This window comes from Zosterops lateralis (genome assembly GCF_965231275.1).
Source record: "Zosterops lateralis genome assembly, chromosome: 2".
Taxonomy (NCBI): Eukaryota; Metazoa; Chordata; class Aves; order Passeriformes; family Zosteropidae; genus Zosterops; species Zosterops lateralis.
The window spans coordinates 31,660,044-31,682,177 of NC_139763.1; the positions used below are offsets into that span (position 1 = coordinate 31,660,044).

At 39.2% G+C, this 22,134-nt stretch overlaps 1 protein-coding gene across 1 annotated transcript in view; it reads left to right on the forward strand.

Moving 5' to 3' along the window:
• AFF3 (ALF transcription elongation factor 3) overlaps positions 1-22,134 on the forward strand; it is a gene marked incomplete at both ends in the record, with an annotated part of 311,403 nt that overhangs the window by 286,202 nt on the left and 3,067 nt on the right. The window contains 4 exons of the mRNA XM_083885208.1: positions 11,686-11,749; positions 14,397-14,533; positions 16,651-16,722; positions 19,117-19,210. Of these exons, the coding sequence (XP_083741334.1) occupies positions 11,686-11,749; positions 14,397-14,533; positions 16,651-16,722; positions 19,117-19,210 (367 nt within the window). The remainder of the gene's footprint in view (positions 1-11,685; positions 11,750-14,396; positions 14,534-16,650; positions 16,723-19,116; positions 19,211-22,134) is intronic.

Sequence of the window (22,134 nt, forward strand, 5' to 3'; positions counted from 1 at the left end):
GTTGTTATGCTTGTTCACACTATCTGGTCTCAGAGTTACTAGAGAGACGGCAGCCTCTCATAAAAGGAAACCACGTTTCCTCCTCCAAAGTACAAATAATTCCTGTGGACTTCGAAAGGATTTCGAAGTAACTGGTTTGTATGTCACGAAGAGAGGACTGGTGAGATCAATTTTTGTGTATATTCATGGCAGTCATAAGCAGATGTAAGCTGAATAAATGTAATCAGTTTTTCTGCTTCTTTTGGAGAAAACTCCCCTGTGTATATATCCTTATTCACCCTCTTTCTCCACCTCCCTCCATGTTTTTAACTCTCCTGGTACTTATTCAGCAATCTCCACTGAGGAAACATGACACAAAGTAAGTACTTAGTTTCATAAGTACTACTTAACTCTTCATATCTCTTAAAATACTCTATCATTTATAATTTACTTGAAACTGCTAAATTTTTTCTGCAGTTTAAACAGGTACATACAAGGCAGTAAGGTGTCAGAGTCTCTGATAAAAGTCAAAATGTAGGATGTGCTCATCTCTGGATTAGAAAAAAACATAGAAACAGTTACAACAAAACTATTGTGTCTTCATCTGATTTTCCCTCAAGCTGCTGACAAAAAAAAAAAAAAAAAAAAAGGGTCTGGTTTGTTTTGTTTTTCCCCTAGGATACAGTCACAGGAGATCTGCTTTGGTCACCATCTCTGTCATCTGAGAGGCTTTTATCACTAGCTTTCTCCATTAGTGTTACAAGTGATTCCTCTGGCAGGCATCTCCAATAAAACCATTTCATCTTTTCAGAGAGAGATACAATTAAACTGTTCATGTGTAGTGCCTTCCATGTAGAATATCCCCAAGCAACTTGTAGACCAGTAAAAAAAAAATCTAGAAAGGCAAAAAAGATTAAAAAATGAATCAAAGATGTTCTAATTTGTCCTTAAAAACCAGAAACAGTTAAATGCCTGTTGTGCTAACTAGAGGAGGGAGATTGTCAAAACTGCAGCTGTCATCCACAACTTGTAGCTGGAGTGCACCACCAGAATACCAGCTACACTGGATTTTCATTCTGAAATTCCTTTGCAGAGGAGTTACTGAAATATAGCAGATTAGACTGGCTGCAAATGTTAAATGTCAACAAATTTGACTCATGTGTTAGAAGGATCAAATTAAACATGGCAGCCAGTGCCTTTCAAATTTGTATAGCACCACAGCAGAGGATTTGAAGAAATGCAATACGGTAGGTCTAAATTATGTAGTAATCCTAATGGCAGCATTTGTCCTAAATGATGCCTATGAAGTATTTCATCTCATAATCCATGAAGTTCTGAATTACTGTAATCCAGCCATGGCTTTAAAGTCTTAATTTTAATCAGACTCTAAAGTTTTAAAGAGACTAAATCCCTTATATTTGATTTAAAACAGCAACTAATTTTTTTGACCAGTCAGTGTCTCTTTACTGTATTCTCAATTTATTTTCTCCAGATCATTGACAACAGCTGTCACTAGCAATAAATTGGAACATAAGTAGGTCAGTAAAAAGTATATCTTGCTTGGCAGAGTGCTGTATACACATACACTGCAGCATAACAGTAAATATAGCAAACAGTCTTCAAAAGACAAGCAAAATTCTACTTCCCCTGGTTTGCCATTGTTTGCTGACGAATTTCCATATACTTAGAGGTACCCTGCACACCACATGTGTCAATGACATCAATGCTGTTCCCAGTAGTAATTTTTAGTAAGATTTCCTGGATTTTTGGCGATTTCTGACTCCATGAAGAGAACATTTTCAAAGCTACATAATAATGTTCCAAGCCATATTGAGTCCTTCTGTAATTTCACTGAATAAAAGAATTCCCAATAACTGCATTTAGGAACAAAGTCTGTTGTCCTTGAAGTGATAGGCATAGACATCCTGTGGTTGCCCAAGGACACGCTCCTTAAAATACTGCTTCTGGTATAAAAAAATAGCAGAGTGTACCCAGCTTTCCTTGTAGCTAAATCAGAACATGCTCCTTGGAATTATTTTTTTACTTGAATTTTGAGTTATAATTTTGAACTTGGGGTGTGGTTTTTCTTCACTTACATTTATTTTTCTTTTTTTCTTGCCTTATAGGAGCAAAATAATACATCTTCTACAGCTTTTTTTTAAGTTCATATTTTGTTGAAAGTCTCTTCCACCTTTATGGGTTTAGGGCTACAGACACCCATCGGCTATACATTGTACAAGGGACATATCCCACAGTGAGATAGAATTCCTGTGTTTGCTTGACAAACAGTAAACCATATACCCAGAAAATACTCAGCTGTAAAGGTGTTACACATAGAGCTTATGAAAATAAATTTCCTGGCACATCTCTTTGTTTTGACTTGAACCCCAAGTGTCTCATTTTCAGTCTTCTCTTCCTTGTTATTCCTCTTCAGAGTGGAAAGGAAAAGGTGCTCTTAGGTTTTGACTCATACATCTGGAAGTGATCTTACTTGAATTGTTCAAAATACCTCAAGGATTCCTGGAGTATTTAGAGGTACTTCTTAGTCTTGAACATAACCTGAGGAGCACAGTTCAGGAATAGAGAGTAGCTCCTCTTTCTTCTTACCAGCAATCTAGAAAATAACTAGTCAGACCAACACCTACAACACCAAGTTCCTCACAAATTCATATGCTTATTGTGAACTGCTCCCAGTTTCTTGGATTTAGGGGATTTCAAGACTTCATCTGACCCTCCCAGTCTTCCTCTTCTTCCCTTCTTACTTGCAGAACCAAATTGCTCACATGTATACTAACCATGAGAAAATAACATCAGACATGCCAGTTGCTGCCTCCCATGATTAGGTAATTTAACTGCCTGCTCTCTGCAAGACCACGGGTCACTTTTAAAAGGACACTTTATAAGGGCTTGTTTTGGTGGGAAACAGATGCTTCAGCTCTAGCAGGAGGTTTTCACAGGGTTTAGAATTTTTAGCCACTAGTCTTTGTCATCAAAAGAAAGCCAGAGCTGTGGACCTCTTTTGAACTTAGCAACATCCATACCCCTCCTCTGCTCCTGTAAGCAAGTGGTTCAGCAGGCTTATGTTTATATGATTATATGATTATTTTTATATTATTAAACTGTCTTCACTCCCCAAAACAAAGAACATTCACTGTCTCCTGAGAATAGTCCCTAGTCTGTGCTGTCCCCAAGCTGTGCCCAGGCATTGTCTCAGACTGAGCTCAAAACTATGCCAGAGAGAATATTAGCAATTGCACTGCATGGATGATTAAATGATAAACCTGGATCCTTGCCCTCCTTGTTTCACTTGCACAGGCATAGCCATGGAATTAATGGTTGTGTTGACAGACTCAGGTCTGAAACAGTCTGAATATTTTGCCACTTAGGAAAGAGAATTTGTTTGTATCAAATAATTTTAATGTAGCTTTTTTTACTCTACAGATTGACTAGAAAATATCTTCAGTCCACAGTAAATCATAGCAGTAAGCAAGACAAGGGTCTTCCAATCAGGTTCAGCAAACACTCCTCCAGGTTCCAGAAGCAGAACTGAATTTCACAAATGGGAGAGAACAGTCTCTTCCACTGGTCTCTCCCAGTCTTTCATCACCTCTGCATGGTGAGCAATGAGCAGATGTCTGCAGTGTATAATGAGGATACTCCAAACCCTGCAGCTCTTTGAGTAGTCTAGATCTTACACTGAATATGAGGAAGTCTCATCTAACTTCCCATTGTTTTTGCTGTTCTACAACATCTCCGGTTCTTGGCAGAGCTTGTTTTCCTTATGTTTTGTTTCTCTGCTAATATCTACGAGTCCATCACAGTGTAACTGGGGATTTGTCTGCTTGTGCTGGATCTCAGAATGGTGTGCGTTTTCATTGCCCTCAATGCCAGGATTCATAGATGAGATGTGAAAACAACAGTCTAGTGCCTCTATCTGAGGTTTAATTCCCAAGACAGCTTTGCCGTCCTTGTGGCAGTGGAAAATAACTTTACATGCATTTGAAGAATCTGCTTCAAGTCCATTTTTAACAATATAATTACCCAGAAGTTTCCCTTTTAGACGAAAAGGTTCACTGCAATTGCCCTAGGGTGCAAAGGCTGTGATTCCTCAAGGATGTGTTAGAGCTTTCCTGATCATTCCTTCAACATATAATGGATATTTTCATCTTTCAGTGATGACAAACCACACTGGCAAATAATCATAATCACTTTAGAGAATCACAGGTGAACCATTTAAACTTATTTTTAGCCTGGAAATACCCTGTTCATTTTGAGAACCAGCAACAAGTCATGGAGCTGGAGAGAGACTGTGATAATTTAACACAGGTGAGGAACATCAATTCCAAAAATCCCTATCAGATGTCTTCCTGGTCTTTAGTGCCTTGTTATGATCCCTTTCAAATCCTGTGATTACCAAAGTGTCTTAGACAGGCTCCACAGGACAGGATCCCTGGACAGGGTCTTTGTTTCAGGATCACCTGCTTCTTTCAGCACTGACTCAGGCTTCACACCTACTCTCACCCAACAGTTTCACCCACAGCTTGTCTTCTCCCTCATCAGAGCTGGAAACATCTGAGCTGGCTGCCAGGTAGACCCTCTCCCAGAAAGGTCTTTCTGTCTTTGCTTTTTAGATGCTTCTTAAGAATTCAAGGTGTCATTCTGTGGCATTTTAAAACAAAATAGATCTGGACTCCTGTGGTCCTGCCCTGTCTCTGTAAGACTGATTATAAAGGCTGTCACTATCTTGAACATAATTAGCTTAATTCAGAACATCTGTTTAACATACATCAAAAGAGACAAAATCATGGTCTATGTGCAAGCAAAAAGTGTTTTCTGCCTCTGCTTTTAAAACAGGAACTCAAGTCCCTATGGTGAATACTTGTTTCATTCCTCTCTCTTCACTTGTACACTTTGCCCTTGTGTGTTTTAGTCTAGATATTGATTTCACATGGATATCTTTAAGTCATGAATCTGGGTCATACACAGGAATTTGTAGTAGATTTTGACTCTTTCTCATGTTCTTCTGTATTTCACTACACTGACATGGTTAGTCAGGGGGATTTTGCATTATTTCCAAAATAGGAGTCCCCACTTATTTTTATAGTTTGGCATTTTATTTACATTAGTTGCCAGGCTTTAATTTTGTCTGCTAATTTTCTCTAGGTATCTGCACTATTCATCTGTTCATCTTATCTAAGCTATTAACCTTGTTACACTAAACCAAACAAGATAGTAGTTGTGTGACTGGGTAAATTTTTCTCACATTTGGCCCAACTCCAATCAGATCCTTTGTTCCTATCTTCCTGAAATGCCCATAGTACTATCATTTAAATGGTTCAATATTTGTCTTCTGGCCTTCTCCACCTGCATGCTCCTCTGCTGAACTTCCAGGCCTGCTGGGTTTGCCAGAAGCATGAGACTTCCACAGAGCTGCGTACCCACTTTGGCAGTGCCATGGGCTCTCCCCCACTGTGTGGGCCACTACATGTGCCATGCCTCAGACACAGCAGTGCCATGTCCCACAAAACAGCATTTATTTTAAGTGGTGGAATGGGCAGGAGGCTGTGATCCATTGAGGAGAGCACTGTTTTGTATAGTGACACCTGCTCGGCTCTATCATTCACTGCAAAGATGAACACCCTGATCTATGACCCTGCATGTCAAGCTCCTGACATGTCCTGTTATGACACAGCAAATAGGCTGTGTGTACCTGCCTTTCACATTATGTGGTTTTCCTGCTCTTGCAGGGTTTTCTTCTCCTTCTGGACTGAAAGTTCAGCGTATACTGGCACAGCTTCAAAACTGGTCATGGGTTCACCCTAAAAATTGGCTAGCCAATTTCTTCTGATTGCCCCTAGCACTGATCATATTTTAAAGTTGCTCATTTTGCTGTTCTACTCCTTTCCGACACATTCATTTTTTTAGGGTTTAGATTACTGAAGTTGTGAAACTGGTCCTATATTTAGAATTATGATTTAAGCTGCTTTTACTACATGCAATTGTACACTGAGGAAGCACTAGCTTGTTTTTTTACAACACTTCAGCAGTATTATCTCTGAAGGGTATTAAAATATGCGCTTGGCTACATTTATGATGTTTAATTGAACTTTTATTAGGTTTTTTTAATGTATCCTCATAAAGCACCATACAACAGTAAGAAATAATGTACAAGTGGTAGATTATGTAAATGAAGCAGAAAATGGTATAGTTTAGTATTTAGTTCATATAAAATATAAAAATTAGATGAAAAATGCGATTTTGAATGCAGTATAATTAAAACTGTATATTGGAGTCTAAGCTACACCGTACTCTGTAAATACCAGTAGTTGCTCTGAGTTCTAAGGAGATTATTTTGCAGTAGATGCTGATAAATTACTGTACAAAGTAAGGCTTTTATTGATTCACTTTGTTTGATTCTCTTTCCTTTTTTTTATTGCATGAGTTTACACTTTTGCAATTATCTGCTAAACTGGAGTAAATTAAATTCAGAGGAGGCAGCAGAAGACAAAGGTGGCAGAGATGCACTGTAATGGCATGGAGCTAAATAGGATGAGAGAAATGTACACACACACAGAGGCATTCACCTGGGTAGTGGTAACACCACTCTTAGGAGCTCAACAGCCTGGAAATTGTGAAAGGCTGCTTCTGGCAGAGGAGTAATTACAATGCCCGCAGCCATCCCACCTCACGCTGGGATCCTGCGCAACATAACAAGCAATGGAAATGCTGTCCTTCCCGCTGGTTTTCGACAAGCTCCCAGGGAAAGCGGTGCCAAGGCAAGTGAGAGAAATTCTGGACAGTAGTGGATTGTTTGATAAATTTCATCCTGGATTCAGCCACAGCCATGCTACTGAGGCTGCCCTTGTCAAAGTCATAAATGGTTTGAATGCCACTGCTGAAAAGGAAGCCTGGCCTTGTTTGTACTATCAGATCTAGCCGTGGGGGGGTCATTCTGTAAAAGGCTGGATTCTGCTGCAGTGCCTAGGTGACTGCCTGGTGTTGACTGAGAATGCGTTGAAATCGTTCCAGCGGTACTTGATTGCTTTCCCCAATCAACAGAGTAGGGTAAATTCTTGTTGAGAGCAGCCAGTTTCACATAATGACACTTGATCCCAGGGAGAATTCACCAGCGGCCTGACTTAGTTGGCTCTAATGCTTTATGCTCTTTCTCTTGCCATTCAGAGAGATATATGATATGCATTAGAGCAGTGTCTTAGAATTCCTTTTTGGCTTTGTTGAAGAGGACTATATTTCTAAAAGTACCAACAATCAGATATTCAGAAACAAAAGACTTTCTTATGCAGTTTTATAGAGATAAAACGTTTGTTTCTACATGTTAATTTGAAGTCAGACTTCTTTTTAATTATTTTTTTTTTTTAACAAGAGGTCTGAATTCTCTTTATAAATCTGGAGTGAAAGTGCTGATGCCAATAGATTCATACAGTTGTAGCTAACTGAAGAGGAGAATCTGACCCAATTGTCTGAAAACCAAAAGCCACTGAATAAGTTTCCTTGCGACTTCAGTTTACATTCATGACCAGTAAACATAAAGAGTCTCCAGTGCTGCTTCTGCTACTCACAGGTACTCCAGTTCAACCAGTAGCCTAGTACTAGATTATTTTTTTTTTTATTCTTTTGGTTCTCTGGCTGTGGCAAGGATGTGAGCTGCAAGGGGATTTAAATCTTCTTCTGCTCTCTCATTTCTCAGGTTATAGCAAGGCTGTGATCTGCATTAGGATTGCAAAGCTGACACCAAAGACCTGAAAAGGGTTTTAGACACAGATCTTTCTGAATCTCATCAGTGAGAAAACAAATTTTCTTCTCTTCAAGATGCCTCTCATCAATAACATATAGTATCCAAAATTAGCACCCAGTGAGATTACCTGTAAAGTTTCCAGTCTGAGATTATCACCAATGTAACTAAACAGGTCAAGTTGCAGAGGAGGTTTGCATAGACCTTCTCATTTGTAGCAGAGATGGGTTCTTGGTTACTGTAACTTCAAAGTCTGTAAAATCAGAATATGACTAACAAACTTCATAGATAAAAAAATGTGCAGTATGCAAAAGCTATCCAGAATAATTAATTTACACATTAATTTTCTCATGTGTCTGCATATGTCCATGAGCTTAGGCAACCTCTTATCTTCAAGGATCCCATAAAAGAGGGTGTTTTTCTTACTTTTTTACCTCACGACTTAATAATTTAAACTAGTATACTGAATTTTAAAAGACAGATTATGTTCATGTGCAGTGGGAACCTAAACAAAACTGAACTTGAAACCTTTAACTCTCCTTAAAAAAACCCCAGTAAATAATTAAATTTAAGCACCCCTTTTTGTTACTAAAATGATAAAAAAGCATACATTGAATCTATTGGACATTTCAGCTTCCCATTTTCACCTAACATGCACATTAATCATCTGAATAGAAAGGTCATTAACATGTAGCAATAAATTGAAGAATAGTAGTTCATAGGTAGCATAAAGACATCAGAATTTGACTTGGCATGTTTATTAACACTACTGAACAAGTTCTGTTTAGGAAGCTAATAAAAATGATACCTCATCGATTTTTTCCCAATGCATCTTAATTTCTGCTAGACATGCCCTAATTTTTAAATCAGTCTTGTATTTTTCCTATGGAAATACCTAAATGTACACATGGAGAATATATTTATGCTTTGCTTTAAAATGGCATTTTAATAGCTTCTTTTTTTATATTAGATTTTGCAAGCAGCTTAGGACAAACTAATGACTTCAGTTTCTATGTTATGCTTGAACATCCTGCAGCAGGGCCCTCAATGCAAGTCTTCTTGGTTCAGGAATGTTCATGTCTCCTACTAATACCTTCATTGCTAATCATAGCTCAGGAGAATAAATCCTCCTGCAAGTTGAAAACCATTTTACAATTAACGTATAAATAAGTCAACCATAATTACATTGTGTTATCTCACTTTGTTTTTACAGCCTCTTACCATGCTTCAGACAAGAAAATTAGACATATAGTGCTGGGTGATATATAGGAGGGAATGTTGGAGAGGATGCATTTTAATGACCTGAATTTAACAAGCTCATGTAAAAGTTCATCACTTTCATCATTTCAGAGAAATGAGATTTGGTTTGTTGATTTGTTCTACTTGGCTTTGCTTTTTGGGTCTTCATAGTAAACCATCTTTCCTAGGTCATTGCACAAGACAAAGAGAGACAGGGAGAACTTAGTATTTTTTTAAGAATTCTTTCAGTGTTTGTGAAAACGTAGCTATTTTTTCTGCATCAAGCTAACACTATTTCAATGTGTAATATTTTATAATTGACCAAGACCAGTGATTGTTCAGATGGCTCTTCTTACTAAAAATGTTTTCTGGAGCATAGAAAGTATTTGCAGTAGGTTATGAGATACTGGGACACAAAGCTGTCTAGTCACCTTTCTGACCTAACTGGTAGAGTTCAGCTAGGGTGAAATTTCACTCTGCAAGAGAATAGTATTTTAAAGAAAGTTGGAACAAAGGAACCACTTTTCATATCAACAAGTTTTTTTAGGACAGTAATCATTCTAAATTAGCCAGACTTTGAATTTCATTTCTATCTAGTTATATTTAGCCTTTCTTCTCTTCAAAATAAGGTTGAATAACTTTTTCTGATGCAATTAAATGTCCTTAAAACCGTGCGCACATAAGTAGAAAGAAACAGACTAAGTAAATACACTGTTCAAATAGCCTTATGTTCTTAAGGAAGTTATAAGGCTGCCCTCTTCTGTCAAGAGGTTCCCCCTTGTTCCCACTTACTTCAGTTTTGGATCTGAGCATGTTCTTGCTATGAGCATGAATGTTTTAGTCATCCATCCCACTTCACTTTTTAGAACTGCATCTTCTCTGACTGACACAAAACATTTTGCCAAATACATGTGCTCAGAAATCTCAATTTCAAGAAGAAAAAGTTAGGAATATGATTTTTTGTGGGCTGGAATAGTCTCAAGGTCTTTTCTGCCTCTCACCCCACACGTCCATCAGGGAGGCTGGGATTGCACAAGGAGTTGGGAGGGAGCACAGCTGGAACAGCTGACCCCTGCTGACCACACCATGTGGTGTCATGCTCAGCATAAAAAGCTCAGAGAAGAAGGAAGAAGGGGTGAATATTTGGAGTGATGGCATCTGTCTGCCCAAGTCACTGGTAATCACTTTGATTTCCATGAGATGGCTAAACACCTGCCTGCCCATAGGAAGCAGTGGATTAATTCCTTGTTCTGCTTTACTTTATCTGTTAGTCTGTCTTCATCGAAATGTGCAAGTTTTCTTACTTTCTTACTCTCATACGCTTTTACTCTCCTGATTCCCTCCCCCATCCCATGGGAGGGGAGTGAGGTGAGTGAGTGAGTGAGTGAGTGAGTGAGTGAGTGAGTGAGTGAGTGAAGCTGAGCTGCCTGTTGGAGTTAACATACAACAGATTGCTGAGTGGCAATAATAACATATGGTTTACAACACCAAGCTCTTAAAAGGATGAGTAGTAAAAACATCAGAATTCATACTCCAGATACTCAGGAATATCTCATTTTCTTGAGATGAGGACAAAGGAATGACACTCTAACCAATACCAAGAAAACTATTTTGCAAGTCAAAACTTCCTTCTCTGAGAGAGACAAGGATGTAGTAACCACAGAATAAGCTGAGAAAAACCAGGACATATTTTAGCTGAGTAGAGAAAGAAGGTGACCTCCCACATATATGATACAGGAACAATCTGCAGGGTCAGGAAATGTGAAGTCTTTTATGAGAGGCAATGACTGAAGATGCAAGGTTATGGTCTGAAATGACATGGCAAATGGCTGTTCTCCACAGTGACTTATAAAGGTGCCATGGGGAGAACTTGTAGAAGGAGATGAAGAAATCAGCTTCAGCCATGAGGAGCTCACTGACACAGTGACAAGGAGACATCACTTTGTTTCCAGTTTGAATGAGAGTGGATATATAAATAAATTTGGTTACAAACACACTTGAGAATTTCAGGACAGCAACAGAAGTTGAATTTGTGCCCTGCAGTCAGTAGGTCAGGTAGGTTAAGGAAGGGATGGAATCTCCCAGATCTGTTAGAGGAGAAATCAATGGAGAAATTGGCATGAGGAATGCCAGTGGAATTGCAGCAGGTGGCCCAGCACTGAGTCAGAGATGAACTCCAGGAAGCAAAAGTAAACAGCACTCAGCATGCTTACAGATAAGAGGGACGAGAGCGAGATGTAGCTGTGGAGGCAAGCAGGTTCAATGTGTGTTTTCAAAGTGGAGAGATTAAACACACACTTGTTTTGAGAGGAGGGAGAAGCCAAGGCAAATAACAATATATATAGAGGAATAGAAAAAGAGGTAAGCAAGCACAAGGGAGAGGAAAAGACAGAATATCTTGTTCCTCTTAACGCGTGTATCCATTTTGCCGATCAAAACTGCACTAATTTGGGAAGCAGTTTATATAATCCTTAAAAATGCATTTTATTAGCCTTTCTTTACTTGAATCACTGACTTCTAAAGAATGAGAACAGCCATAAATGCTATTGTCTCCACAGGCAGCAATTTGAAAATAGAAGATGCATGGTTACACAATAAGTGTATTTTCTTCATAAAAAATGTTTGCAAATCAGGTTTAAAATAAGGGAAAAATAACCTTAAAATATTCTGCACTTCAGAAAATAATAAAATGTCTTCTTATTTTCCCCTGGTAGACCACGCAATGCAGATTACTTTATGCAGGAAGCTAAACGGAAGAAGCATAAAGCAGACGCAATGGTGAGAACATTTTCTTTCCAGTTACATTGCTCCAAATAATTTTTGTAATGCAGTTTCTTCATCAGTGCAGTATTGCTGGAGTAATTATAAAATCTATTATAAGGATGGCTAGGCTTGTTAAATTAGGAAATGTTTATATAATCAAATGTTCATAGCCCAATAAACTATGACTTAACAAATAATGACTTACTGAGATAAAGGCCTGGATAAATAAAACTTTCCATTTATCCCTTTGCTTTAATTAGTAACTATAGTAATGGAGGCTGTGTAAAGAGTCCATATACCTATCTTCTCAGTTTAACTAGCTGGCTAAATCCTATAATTGCATCTCCAAATTTGGTCTGGTAGCTGAGGTATTTGTACTTTTTTTTAAAGAGCTTTGTCTTTTCAGTGCCAAAAGAATCCTGGTTTCATGGCAGATGTTTCCCAGCATAATCAGAAGCACACAAGGAAGCTTTGTAATCCTAGAGGAACACCTAGCACACAAAGTACTGTTGCAACAAACAGATTCTTGACCCTGGCTTTGACCTGTCTAAAAATGTAGGCAGTAAGAAAAAGGGGAATCTGAGGTTATATGGAGCACTGAAGAGATGCTTGTCTTTCCAAGCAAATGGGTGCAACTAAGTATGCAGTGCTGCAGCAGAGCTCTGCTTAGCTATCCCTCAGTTCTCTCCAGGGCTGTGTTTGTCCAGTGCCATAGATAAGTCAGCACAATATGAGGTCTTTGGGATGGCAGCATATGGAGTGGGACTCTGCATTAGCCTGGCTGCTTTGCAGGTGGAGGTAGCTGCATTCCTGCCTTGCTCCGTCAGACAGACACTTTGCTGTCGTACCATCAGGAAAGAAGAAAGGTGGCTCAGAGCCTCTGTTTCTTCACCCCTTTTTTCTCAGCTGTGCAAAATGTAAAAAGACCAAGGAAGCAGAAGCAGGTCCTTAATTTAGAACACTAACACCAAGTTTTACACTCTACCTGAGTTTATTAGCACAAATTTCTATGGCTTATTCAGTTCCATATTACTCTAAAGTGAGTCTTAAAATCAGAAAATATTGTGGAGAAGGACAAATGGTGCAGTTAAGTATGTTGCTTTAAACAGAATGGAAAGGAACACTTAATATGCAAAGGAAATTCTTAGCCTGGAGAGAAATGTTTTTATGGTAGACTCCCAGAAAGAGGCGTTGCAAGCATTATTCTCTGCTGTGCCACAAGTTTGCTGCATGAAAGTCACCTAGGCATGGTTTAAATAGCTTTTTATCAGTATCAGATGGTTGAAATATCCTCCACGTTCAGCTTCCCTACACAATGGACCAGCACCTTACTTACACCCTGTGAACAGCCCTTTGCAGGTGCTTCCTCTCCGTCCCTGGCTGTGTAAGCATCCTGGGGAAAATGCCACATTGCCAAAGTGCCTCCAGGCACTTTGAATCACCTTGCTGGGCTCGACACCTCCTACTTTGGCACTGCACTACCTGACACAAGCACTTAGAGTGAGCAGCTTGAAAATTACTCTAAGTCTCTCTGCTCCTCAGTCCCCCATCTGTGAAATTGGGATAATAGCACTTCCACCCGCACTGGAGCATCAGGGGGAGAAATATAATAAAAAGTTTGTGAAGTTCTCTGGTATGATCGCAGTGGGAGTCATATAAGAACCTAAAATAGATTGAAGCTAGTGTGCCATTCCAAAGTTACTATTTAAAATCTTTATCCCTTGGAAAAGAATAAGGTCCATTAACCTTTCACTGTGTGCATCAGATTTCAACCAAATGCATCCAGTCCATTAATGGGCTTTATGTACCACAGGAGTTCCGACTGAAGGAGAGAGAAGTCAGGACAGAGAGGTATTAGTATGATTCATCTCTCTCTTCACATCAAAAATGAAAATCTGAGGTCAGATAAGCGGCATGTAAGTGTACACATATGAACATTAGATGCATATTTGCATATACAGTGTTACTGAGGACATGCACGTATATGCATGTAAGTGCACAAATACACACACAAAGTCAAAGAAGTACCAAAAATAGGAGAAGAAATGGGGCAAGGAAGGAGGATGGCAGAAGATGCTGAGGGAACAAAGTAGTCCCTAAAAGACGAGGAGGATATAGAAAGCAAATTCCTGACAAGAGCAGAACAATGCTGAAAATGGTAGGGATAAAGAAGACAGTAGAAGAGAGATGAGCCTTTGTATAAAAAAACTTAGTAGTCAAAGTAATTCTCTTCTCTTAGTTCTCGATATCCATTACCATTCTTTGTTGAGTGATAAAAAACTACACTTGCAAGGATGTGTGATACCCTTTTTAATTAAAGATGAAAGCTGGAACAAAAGGTAGCATGAGTTTGTGGAATTTCCAGCACTGGAAGAGCTTTGACAAACACTGTTGGGAATGTCCTAGGCAGAACCTTCTTTGGACACAAGAATGTGTCCAAAATAATACCTCAGAGCCTTTTCTAGCTCTATTTTCTGTATCTTATGATTTTCACTGATGCACAAGGTTTGATGGGTATTAGCTTTCTCAAAGGAAAAATCGTGAACCTGAAGATATATCAACTTGTGTCAAGTTTACAATATTTGTTGAGAAAATCCCATCAAATATAACGACATCCTGATGATTACACTACATCTCTCTGTCCTTTTTTTTTTCTCTCTAGGTGGAGAAGTTTGGAAAGGCACTGAATTATGCAGAAGCAGCACTATCATTTATTGAGTGTGGAAATGCAATGGAACAAGGCCCAATGGAATCTAAATCCCCTTATACCATGTATTCAGAAACAGTTGAACTCATCAGGTAGGAAAGGAGGGAGATGACCGCAGGGGTTACTCTGTCCAAACATGCTCATCTGCATTATCACCTGTTTTCATACATGCAGTAAAAGGGTAGAAGTGGACTCTTTACAAGGGGCTGGTTAGCCATATGTAACATATATATGTATTATCTGTGATTTCTTTCAAAATTAAATGAAGAAACTCTGAAGAATGAAAAAAAAAGAAAAAAAATACAAACAAAAAACCCAAAGATTTTTCTGTTACTTGACTTGCTAATCACTTCAAGAGTTTCATGATGTTACACAGTGGAGGAAACCAGTAATCCATAATAACAAAACATTCTCATAGAGTGGTAACCTGAAAAATATTTCAACATGTTTAAGACTGCTGTTTAAAGATGACCTGAAAGAAGATGTGAACAGTGAGAGAAAAATGGACACTCAAAGTCCATTTGATGTGTGTGCTCCTAATGTTGCCAGAGGAGTCAGGAGCGCAGCTCACCCCAGAGCTACCCCTACCTTTAATCACCTTTATGGCTCTCCAAACAGGGCAGTCTAGAATTCAGTGCCATCCACAGTCCCTCTGAAGAAAGTATGTCTCTTAAGTCCTTTTCTTCATTATAGTTGGTACTTAAAATTATTGTACTGGCAGTGTCATCAGTAGAGAAAACAAAGGTCAAAATCATTGCAGGAGCTGAGGGACTCTTCAAGAGAGTGACCCCAGACACACTTGGGGAGCAATCTGCACTGACACTGATCATGGTATCATTCCTCAGGACAGTCAACCATGTGGTTCTTGTCAGGATTAAGCTCATAAGAAGTAACACATTTTCATTTTTAATCATATTTATAATGAATCAGAGCTTCTAAAACAAAACCATTCTTTTGGACTTAGTGTTGGTGTGAAGATTTTCTCACATGTTAATAATTCCAGTGGCATTTTATTCCACTTAGGGCTGTCTTCTCATGCATTTCAGTAGATTGAGGCCAGCTTTCTAACTGGAAGGTTATTGAACAAAAATCAAATACTTTTTTTTCTGTAAGAGAATAGTACATTCCACCTCTGCATTTTTTTCCTTCTTTTTTTCCATCTCTGTAATTCCTCTTTTTTTTTTTTCTTTTTTTTTTTTTCTTTTTTTTTCTTTTTTTTTTTCTTTTTTTTTCTTTTTTTTTTTCTTTTTTTTTTTTTTTCCCGAACAGCAGAAAGCTCTTTCTTCATCTGCCTTATCTTTTCTCATGGCAGTAAATATATGGTACTAACTCTGGAAATGAATTTTGCTTGCAGATCCATAGCTTTCAATAATGTGTATCACTGTGGCCATGTTGTAATGTGAATTGCTGTTGATCTCATTGCAACCCAAAAAAATAAGTGGCTTGCTAGATATGCCTGTAGAAACAAAATGTTCGTACTGAATCTTTGCACAGATACCAGAATTAGAATTTGAAAGCAAAGGTAAGAAAAAATCACAAGCAGCTAATTATGGGGAACAGGTATTTTTCTGGAAGTGAGCCCAGAAGCACTGCATGTTGTTCTAACCTTGTCTGTTGTTCAGGTATTCAGCTGGAAGCTGAGATTTCCAGAAACCAATTTGTGATTGCATAGCACATACACTCTTGAAACACCAGTGCTACCTCTGTGGATCTTTAATATTTATAGAGTTTGAATGTAATGTCATGTGAGCAAAAATAGCTCTGAGCCACATGTTCCCCCTCTGCCATGCTGTGCTCGGAGGAGCAAATCTGGGTAGACACACTGAGAACTGGCAGGGTGAGGTCAGCACCAGCTTCCAGGCAGGCTGGCTGCCTTCAAACACTCTAAACCCCTTTCTGCATGAACTCTGTGTAACTGGGTCTCTGCAGCAGCAGAGGTTATTTTGGTAGGACAGTGTCACCTCGCCAGCTAGGCTCCCCTCTGGACTGATGGATGATCAAGGGAGTTGATGGCTGTTTAGAGAGTGCAGGGATGCACTGCTAATGGCAAAACAGCTCTGAAACACAACCAGGAAAAACACATGTGTCTGGTAACTTAAACAAATATGTATAAAGGGGCAGATCAAACGACATTGGCAGCATAGCTCTCTGATCAGTAATATAAAGCTGTCTCAATTAACTCATATTGGCTTTTTTCTTCTTGCTTAAGGTATGCAGTGAGACTAAAAACCCACTCAGGCCCCAGCGCCACGCCAGAAGACAAACAGCTGGTAGCATTATGGTTAGTAGATCAAGCTTTCCTCAAAAAGCTTCTTTTCTGCAATGAGCCAGTTCTTGAAAATCAGATGTTGGATGCAGTCAGATAGAATTATGTTCTCTATTGAAATTAAGAGAATACTTCCTTCTCTGGGAAGGTCCAGCCCTTGTATCACTGTACCAAGTCTGTATTCTGTCTCTGTAAATAAGCAATTCATACTTATTTATTGACTGTGACAGGTTGGCTATGGTACGTCAGTGTAATTAATTTTTAAATGCCTGATGGTTTGTTGTTTTTATGAGTGATGTACTTTTGTACCAACAGCTTGGTAAGTTCTTTTGTAGCTGACATTTTAGGCTCAATAATCATAAATTATATTCACATTATACGAAGGGCAATATGGTGATGGGGATAATTAAGCCTCTTGGATTATCTATTAAACGGAGATTTCTAAATATATATGTAAGCACCTTAGATTCTATAGGATGGTTTCTGATTGCTAGTAAAATACTAGAATGTTATTAAAATCAATTTTTAATCTAATATCTTTGTAGTTAATACATAAAACACCTATTACATGGTTACTGAGTCTCAGTAAGTGGACATTTACAATCAGCAAGTGTGTTTTTAACATCAATTAACCATCTGTTAAAAATCCAAATTAAAGTCATCTTTAGCCTCCATAAAGAAGGAGTCCTAATTAATCATTTGTATAAAAAGGAACAAAATATTCAGAGATTTTTTTTTAATGCCCTTTCTCTGTTCACTGGTTCTCTGTGCCATCAGGAGGCCCACAGAATTCATTAGTGGCGATTGCTTTAAAAATGCTTAGGTGGGAAAATGACTAAAGAACGGTTAAAAAAGGACATATAAAGCCAAATTACAAAGGCTTGCTGAGAGCTGCCGGAGCGCTTCGGTGCATGCGGAAGCACATCCAAATTCAGGGAGCCGCTGCATCTGTTCCAGCAGGAGAAAGGTCAGCGCGAGGGAAAGCAGACGGAGCCTTCTCTGGGCGATGAATGGCAATCTTAACTCACCGTCTGCCAGCCAGCAGATGAGCTGACACCATTTGCATATGTGCTGTACCTGTGAAGGTGACAGAGGGAGAGTGATGGTGGTGGCTGCGCGGCCGCCGCATCCCGCGGCTGCTGGCGGCGCCCGCCGGGCCGGCTGCCAGCCCGCCCGCTCCCGGCCCACTTCTCCTGGGGAGACACTGTCCTCCAGCGGCCACGGCCGGGATTTCACCGCCGCCTCCGGACAGCCGCCAGGCCGGCTCAGCCCTGCCTGCCCTTGGGTTTTTTCAGGGACAGTTTGCTAATTCGAGGCGTTCGCTGAGTTGTGGGCAGCTCTTGGGTGCGGGTAGATGGGGAGCACTCTGCACTTCCAAACTCAAGGCACCTTCTGGTGCTCCGGATTGGCTCCAAGACTAAATACTGCTTTTAAAAACGAGGCCTCTGCTGCCAAAGGAAAAGCAAAACACACAGGGTTTCTGCTTCGAAAGCAATGTTACTGTGGGGCACTTTCACACTTACCCCAGTTTTCACACGCTTTCAATCCAAAAACCTTGCTGGGAAGAGGTGGTGGTGATTCTCAATTCGGAAAATAGACTGGTACACCTAAAGCCACTAGCAAAGAGAAGTGTATGTGTGGTGAATACTGACTGTTGTGGTACATAACTATAGTCAATAGCCATTACTCTCATTTAATTATGTAGTTTTAAAGGTGTGTGGCACTCTGCAGACTAATGAGGAGCACAGGGGCAGACAGTACCAGTACAGCACGTTGTTTTTCAGCCCACTGCTCGTTTCCTCTGGGGACCAAATCAGGCAAGTGGCCTGGGAATAGCCTCCAGGCTCCAACACAGTCTCTGTTCTGGTTTCCTACAGAGAAGCTTGGCCACTGAAGTCTATGCCAAATCCAAGGTTTCCCTTTATCCCAGACATCTCCAGCTGCTGGAAGGGACACTGGGTGTATACAAAATATATATACTATAACTCAAGTTCACTATACAGACTCCAGGCTATGGCAATAAAGTCCCAAGATAAGCATTTGCAAGAAAAAATACAAAAAAAAAGAGTGTATGCTGAGTTGCAGGATGTCTCTTTTCATGGGAGAGGCTTTTGGTCAAGTGTGCAGACTTCAAGCCAGAATGGAGGCCTGGTAGCCCAGACCTTTCTGAGTGTAGTTTGTTTAGTACCTCACTGGTAGCATTTGTCAGCACCACCTGCCCTGGCTGTGGTACCTAGCTCTGCTCACGAATCCATGGCAAAGTGTGAAGTACTGCCAACAAATGGTGGTAAAAACTGTAAGCAAGGTGCTGTCAGCCTTCCATTCTGTATTAGTTTGAGGATTTAAGATCCTGTGTGGGATTTCTGTTCAGGAGTCACCCTTTACTTTCTGCTCTCTCTTGTATTGCAGTTACCGCTGCCTGGCCCTTCTGTACTGGAGGATGTTCCGACTCAAGAGAGACCACGCGGTCAAGTATTCAAAAGCTCTTATTGAGTATTTCAAGGTGCATTATTTATGTCATGTTTTAAAATCAATGTGTCTTTAAAAGAGATATAGCATCTTACTAGAGCATTAACTGTGCTGGGATTAGTTTTTCCCCTATGAAGTCAGTGGTGTTTTACTATAAACTCCCATGGCAACATCTGAGCTCTAGTTAGTTCAGTTATCTTCACAAGCGACACTTTTTGAAAAATACAAACTGTGACCCTTCACGAAGGATGATACATTTGTTGTACTAACAAACAGGTATTTTCAGATTATTCTTGGTCAATTGTCTAGTGCTATCCAGCTCTGTTGTGAATAGGTTTTGCAGATTTTGCTCTACAAATCCCTTTTGGGATTACGCTTCCCATGAGTTGAAGAGCTTGATCTAGATCAGTCCTCAGATGCAGGCCTTCCATTCAGCAACATCAGTAGGTAGGACAGTGCAGTGGGACATCTTACCCAGGGAACTGTCAAACAGCCCACACTGAGTTCAGCAGGGGTTGTACAGATGCATCAGAGGGCAGACAGACCACCTGCCATGTACTTGACATGGCACTGTTGGCTTCTCCTTCCTGCTTTGCTTCACCTGTTACTGCTTCCATTTCTCACTTTTGACAAGTCCAGGCACTGTTTATTTTGAAAAATACTGGAAGTCTCTCAAAGTATTTTAATATATTTTCTTTGACAGGCAGCCTTTCTCCGGAAAGTATCTCAACACAAAATCTTTCAGCTGAAGCTCACCTTGCAATCAATCCATCCAGCATGTGGCATACAAACAGAAAAATTATCCTTTATCTTCCTCATTAAAAAAAAAAAAAAAAAAAAAAAAAAAAAAAACCCACACCAAACCAAGAAAAAAAGAATGAACATACAAATATTTTAAGACAAACTGGTTTGTGAGACCTAACAGCCATTTATCTTTGAACATGGGGCTCATCTGTTGGGGTTTTTTTGCAGACAGAAAAACCCTGAAATGAAAAACATCTATCCTTTGACATTTTGTTAATAAAAAATTCAAATACAAACATGAATGCTTATGACCAAATTCTGAACACATGAAGACAAGGAACGGAATTGACAGATCCGTTATTGTCAAATGGAAATTGAAGTCAATGTAATTGCTTGAAAAATTTAGCAATATATAATTTAACATATTCTGTTTCTCTAACAATTACTTGATTTCAGGGGAAAGAAATATGCACCTATTGAAGTACTTTATTTTTCTTGACCAGTTCAGAGAATAGCTGTATTAAGAACAGCTCTCAATCATGTAAAATGTCTCCTGCTAGCAGATAGAGACTGTTTCACAGCAAACATAAAATGGACTTAGATTCTACTGTAGCCAAGAAGAGTTTGGTTTTTTGCAGCGCTCCTGCTGACACAATGATAGCATAGCTTCGCATTAGAAAGTGTTCTCACCTTTAAAAGCAAAAATTGAAAAAAAAATTCCATTTGCTATAATTTTCAGTGGAAAACAGGCCAATTCTCCACTCCTTTCATATTTGGTATCTAAAAGCTTTCAAAACCAAGTGACATGAAATGCTGACTGCATTAAGAACTTCCTCATATATTTCTCATATATTATCAATCAGAGAAAGATTTTAAATCTTGTCACATATTTGCAGGGAAAATTAGACACACTTTTCTTTTAGAAAAGAAAAAAATACTATTTAAATCTCCTATAAGTGTTTTATTTCCATTATTAACAAAAAATGCAGCAGAGAATTAAAAAGAAGGCACAGATATTCAGGGGCCAGGCACATATGAGAGCATAAAGAAACCAGGAGAATGGGTTGCAGTAGGGAAAGTGGGATAAGAGATGGTCCCTTACAACGTTATACTCTTTAGAATCCTTACCTCCACGTTTCTGGTGCAGAACTGAGAGAAAGGTGAAGCAATATACCCAAAACACGAGAAAAAAGGGTGTTTGGGAAGTTGTACAGTAAGGCAGAGGTTGGTTACATTTACAGTGGAAGTATCCTTGACTCCAATGTTAAAATTTTCCTGCTTCCAACTCTGTAAGTAAACAACAGGTACTCAGTTTTCATTATACTAGAAAGATGAAGACGAGTCGTTCTGAGAGAGATCAGAAAAGAAAGGAAAAAAATAATCTATTCTGCAGCAGGATCAAATGCTGAGGATTCCCATGTTGGTTCTATTTAAGATCCTAAATGAGAAGTTTTCCTTTTTTATCTTTTCACACCTTGGCTTTTCCTGACAAAAAAAAAAAAAAAAAAATAGAGAAAACCCTCTGAAGGAAGAACCCCTTGTGGGACACTCCAAAGATTATTTTTCATATCATGTACCTGGGACATAGAAGACCCAGTGTCAAAATGCAGGAAGAATGACAGGGTACACACAGCACTGGTATGATCACTGCTAAAATACAGCCAGTGTTGAGGTGCACATAAAAGGCGTGGAAAACCAAGAGGCAGTTCAGGTGACACATTAAAACTGAGGAAACAAACTTTTTTGGAGAGAGGCTCAGGAGATGTGTCCAGTTTAGTGCTGAATGGGTTAAGAGGTCATTGTGTACATGGAAACAGAGCTGATAACTTGCAGATTACATGTGGTTTTGCTGGCTTTGAACCAACAAAATCCCAGAGCTAGCACTGAAGTTAGGAAGATTCAATCTTGAATCTGAAACAGCATTTGTTTTTCTAATTGTGAGGCCTGCTAAAGATAGAACAGGACACAGAAGAACAAAGAGGATAAATAGTGTCTAAGAATTTCTATATGGCTATCTGTCCTTTTTAGAAGGAATAAAATAAGATAAATTTTAAAAGTAATGTAGCTTCTTTTCAAAGTGCCATGATTGGTGGAAAACAGACATTGCAGATTGTGTGCACTGCAGGATTACTCCTGGCCTTGAAATCCATGAACATCTGAAGCCCCTTGTTTACCATTTTCCTTCCTAAGCCATGAGAGACTAAGAAGTTTTGT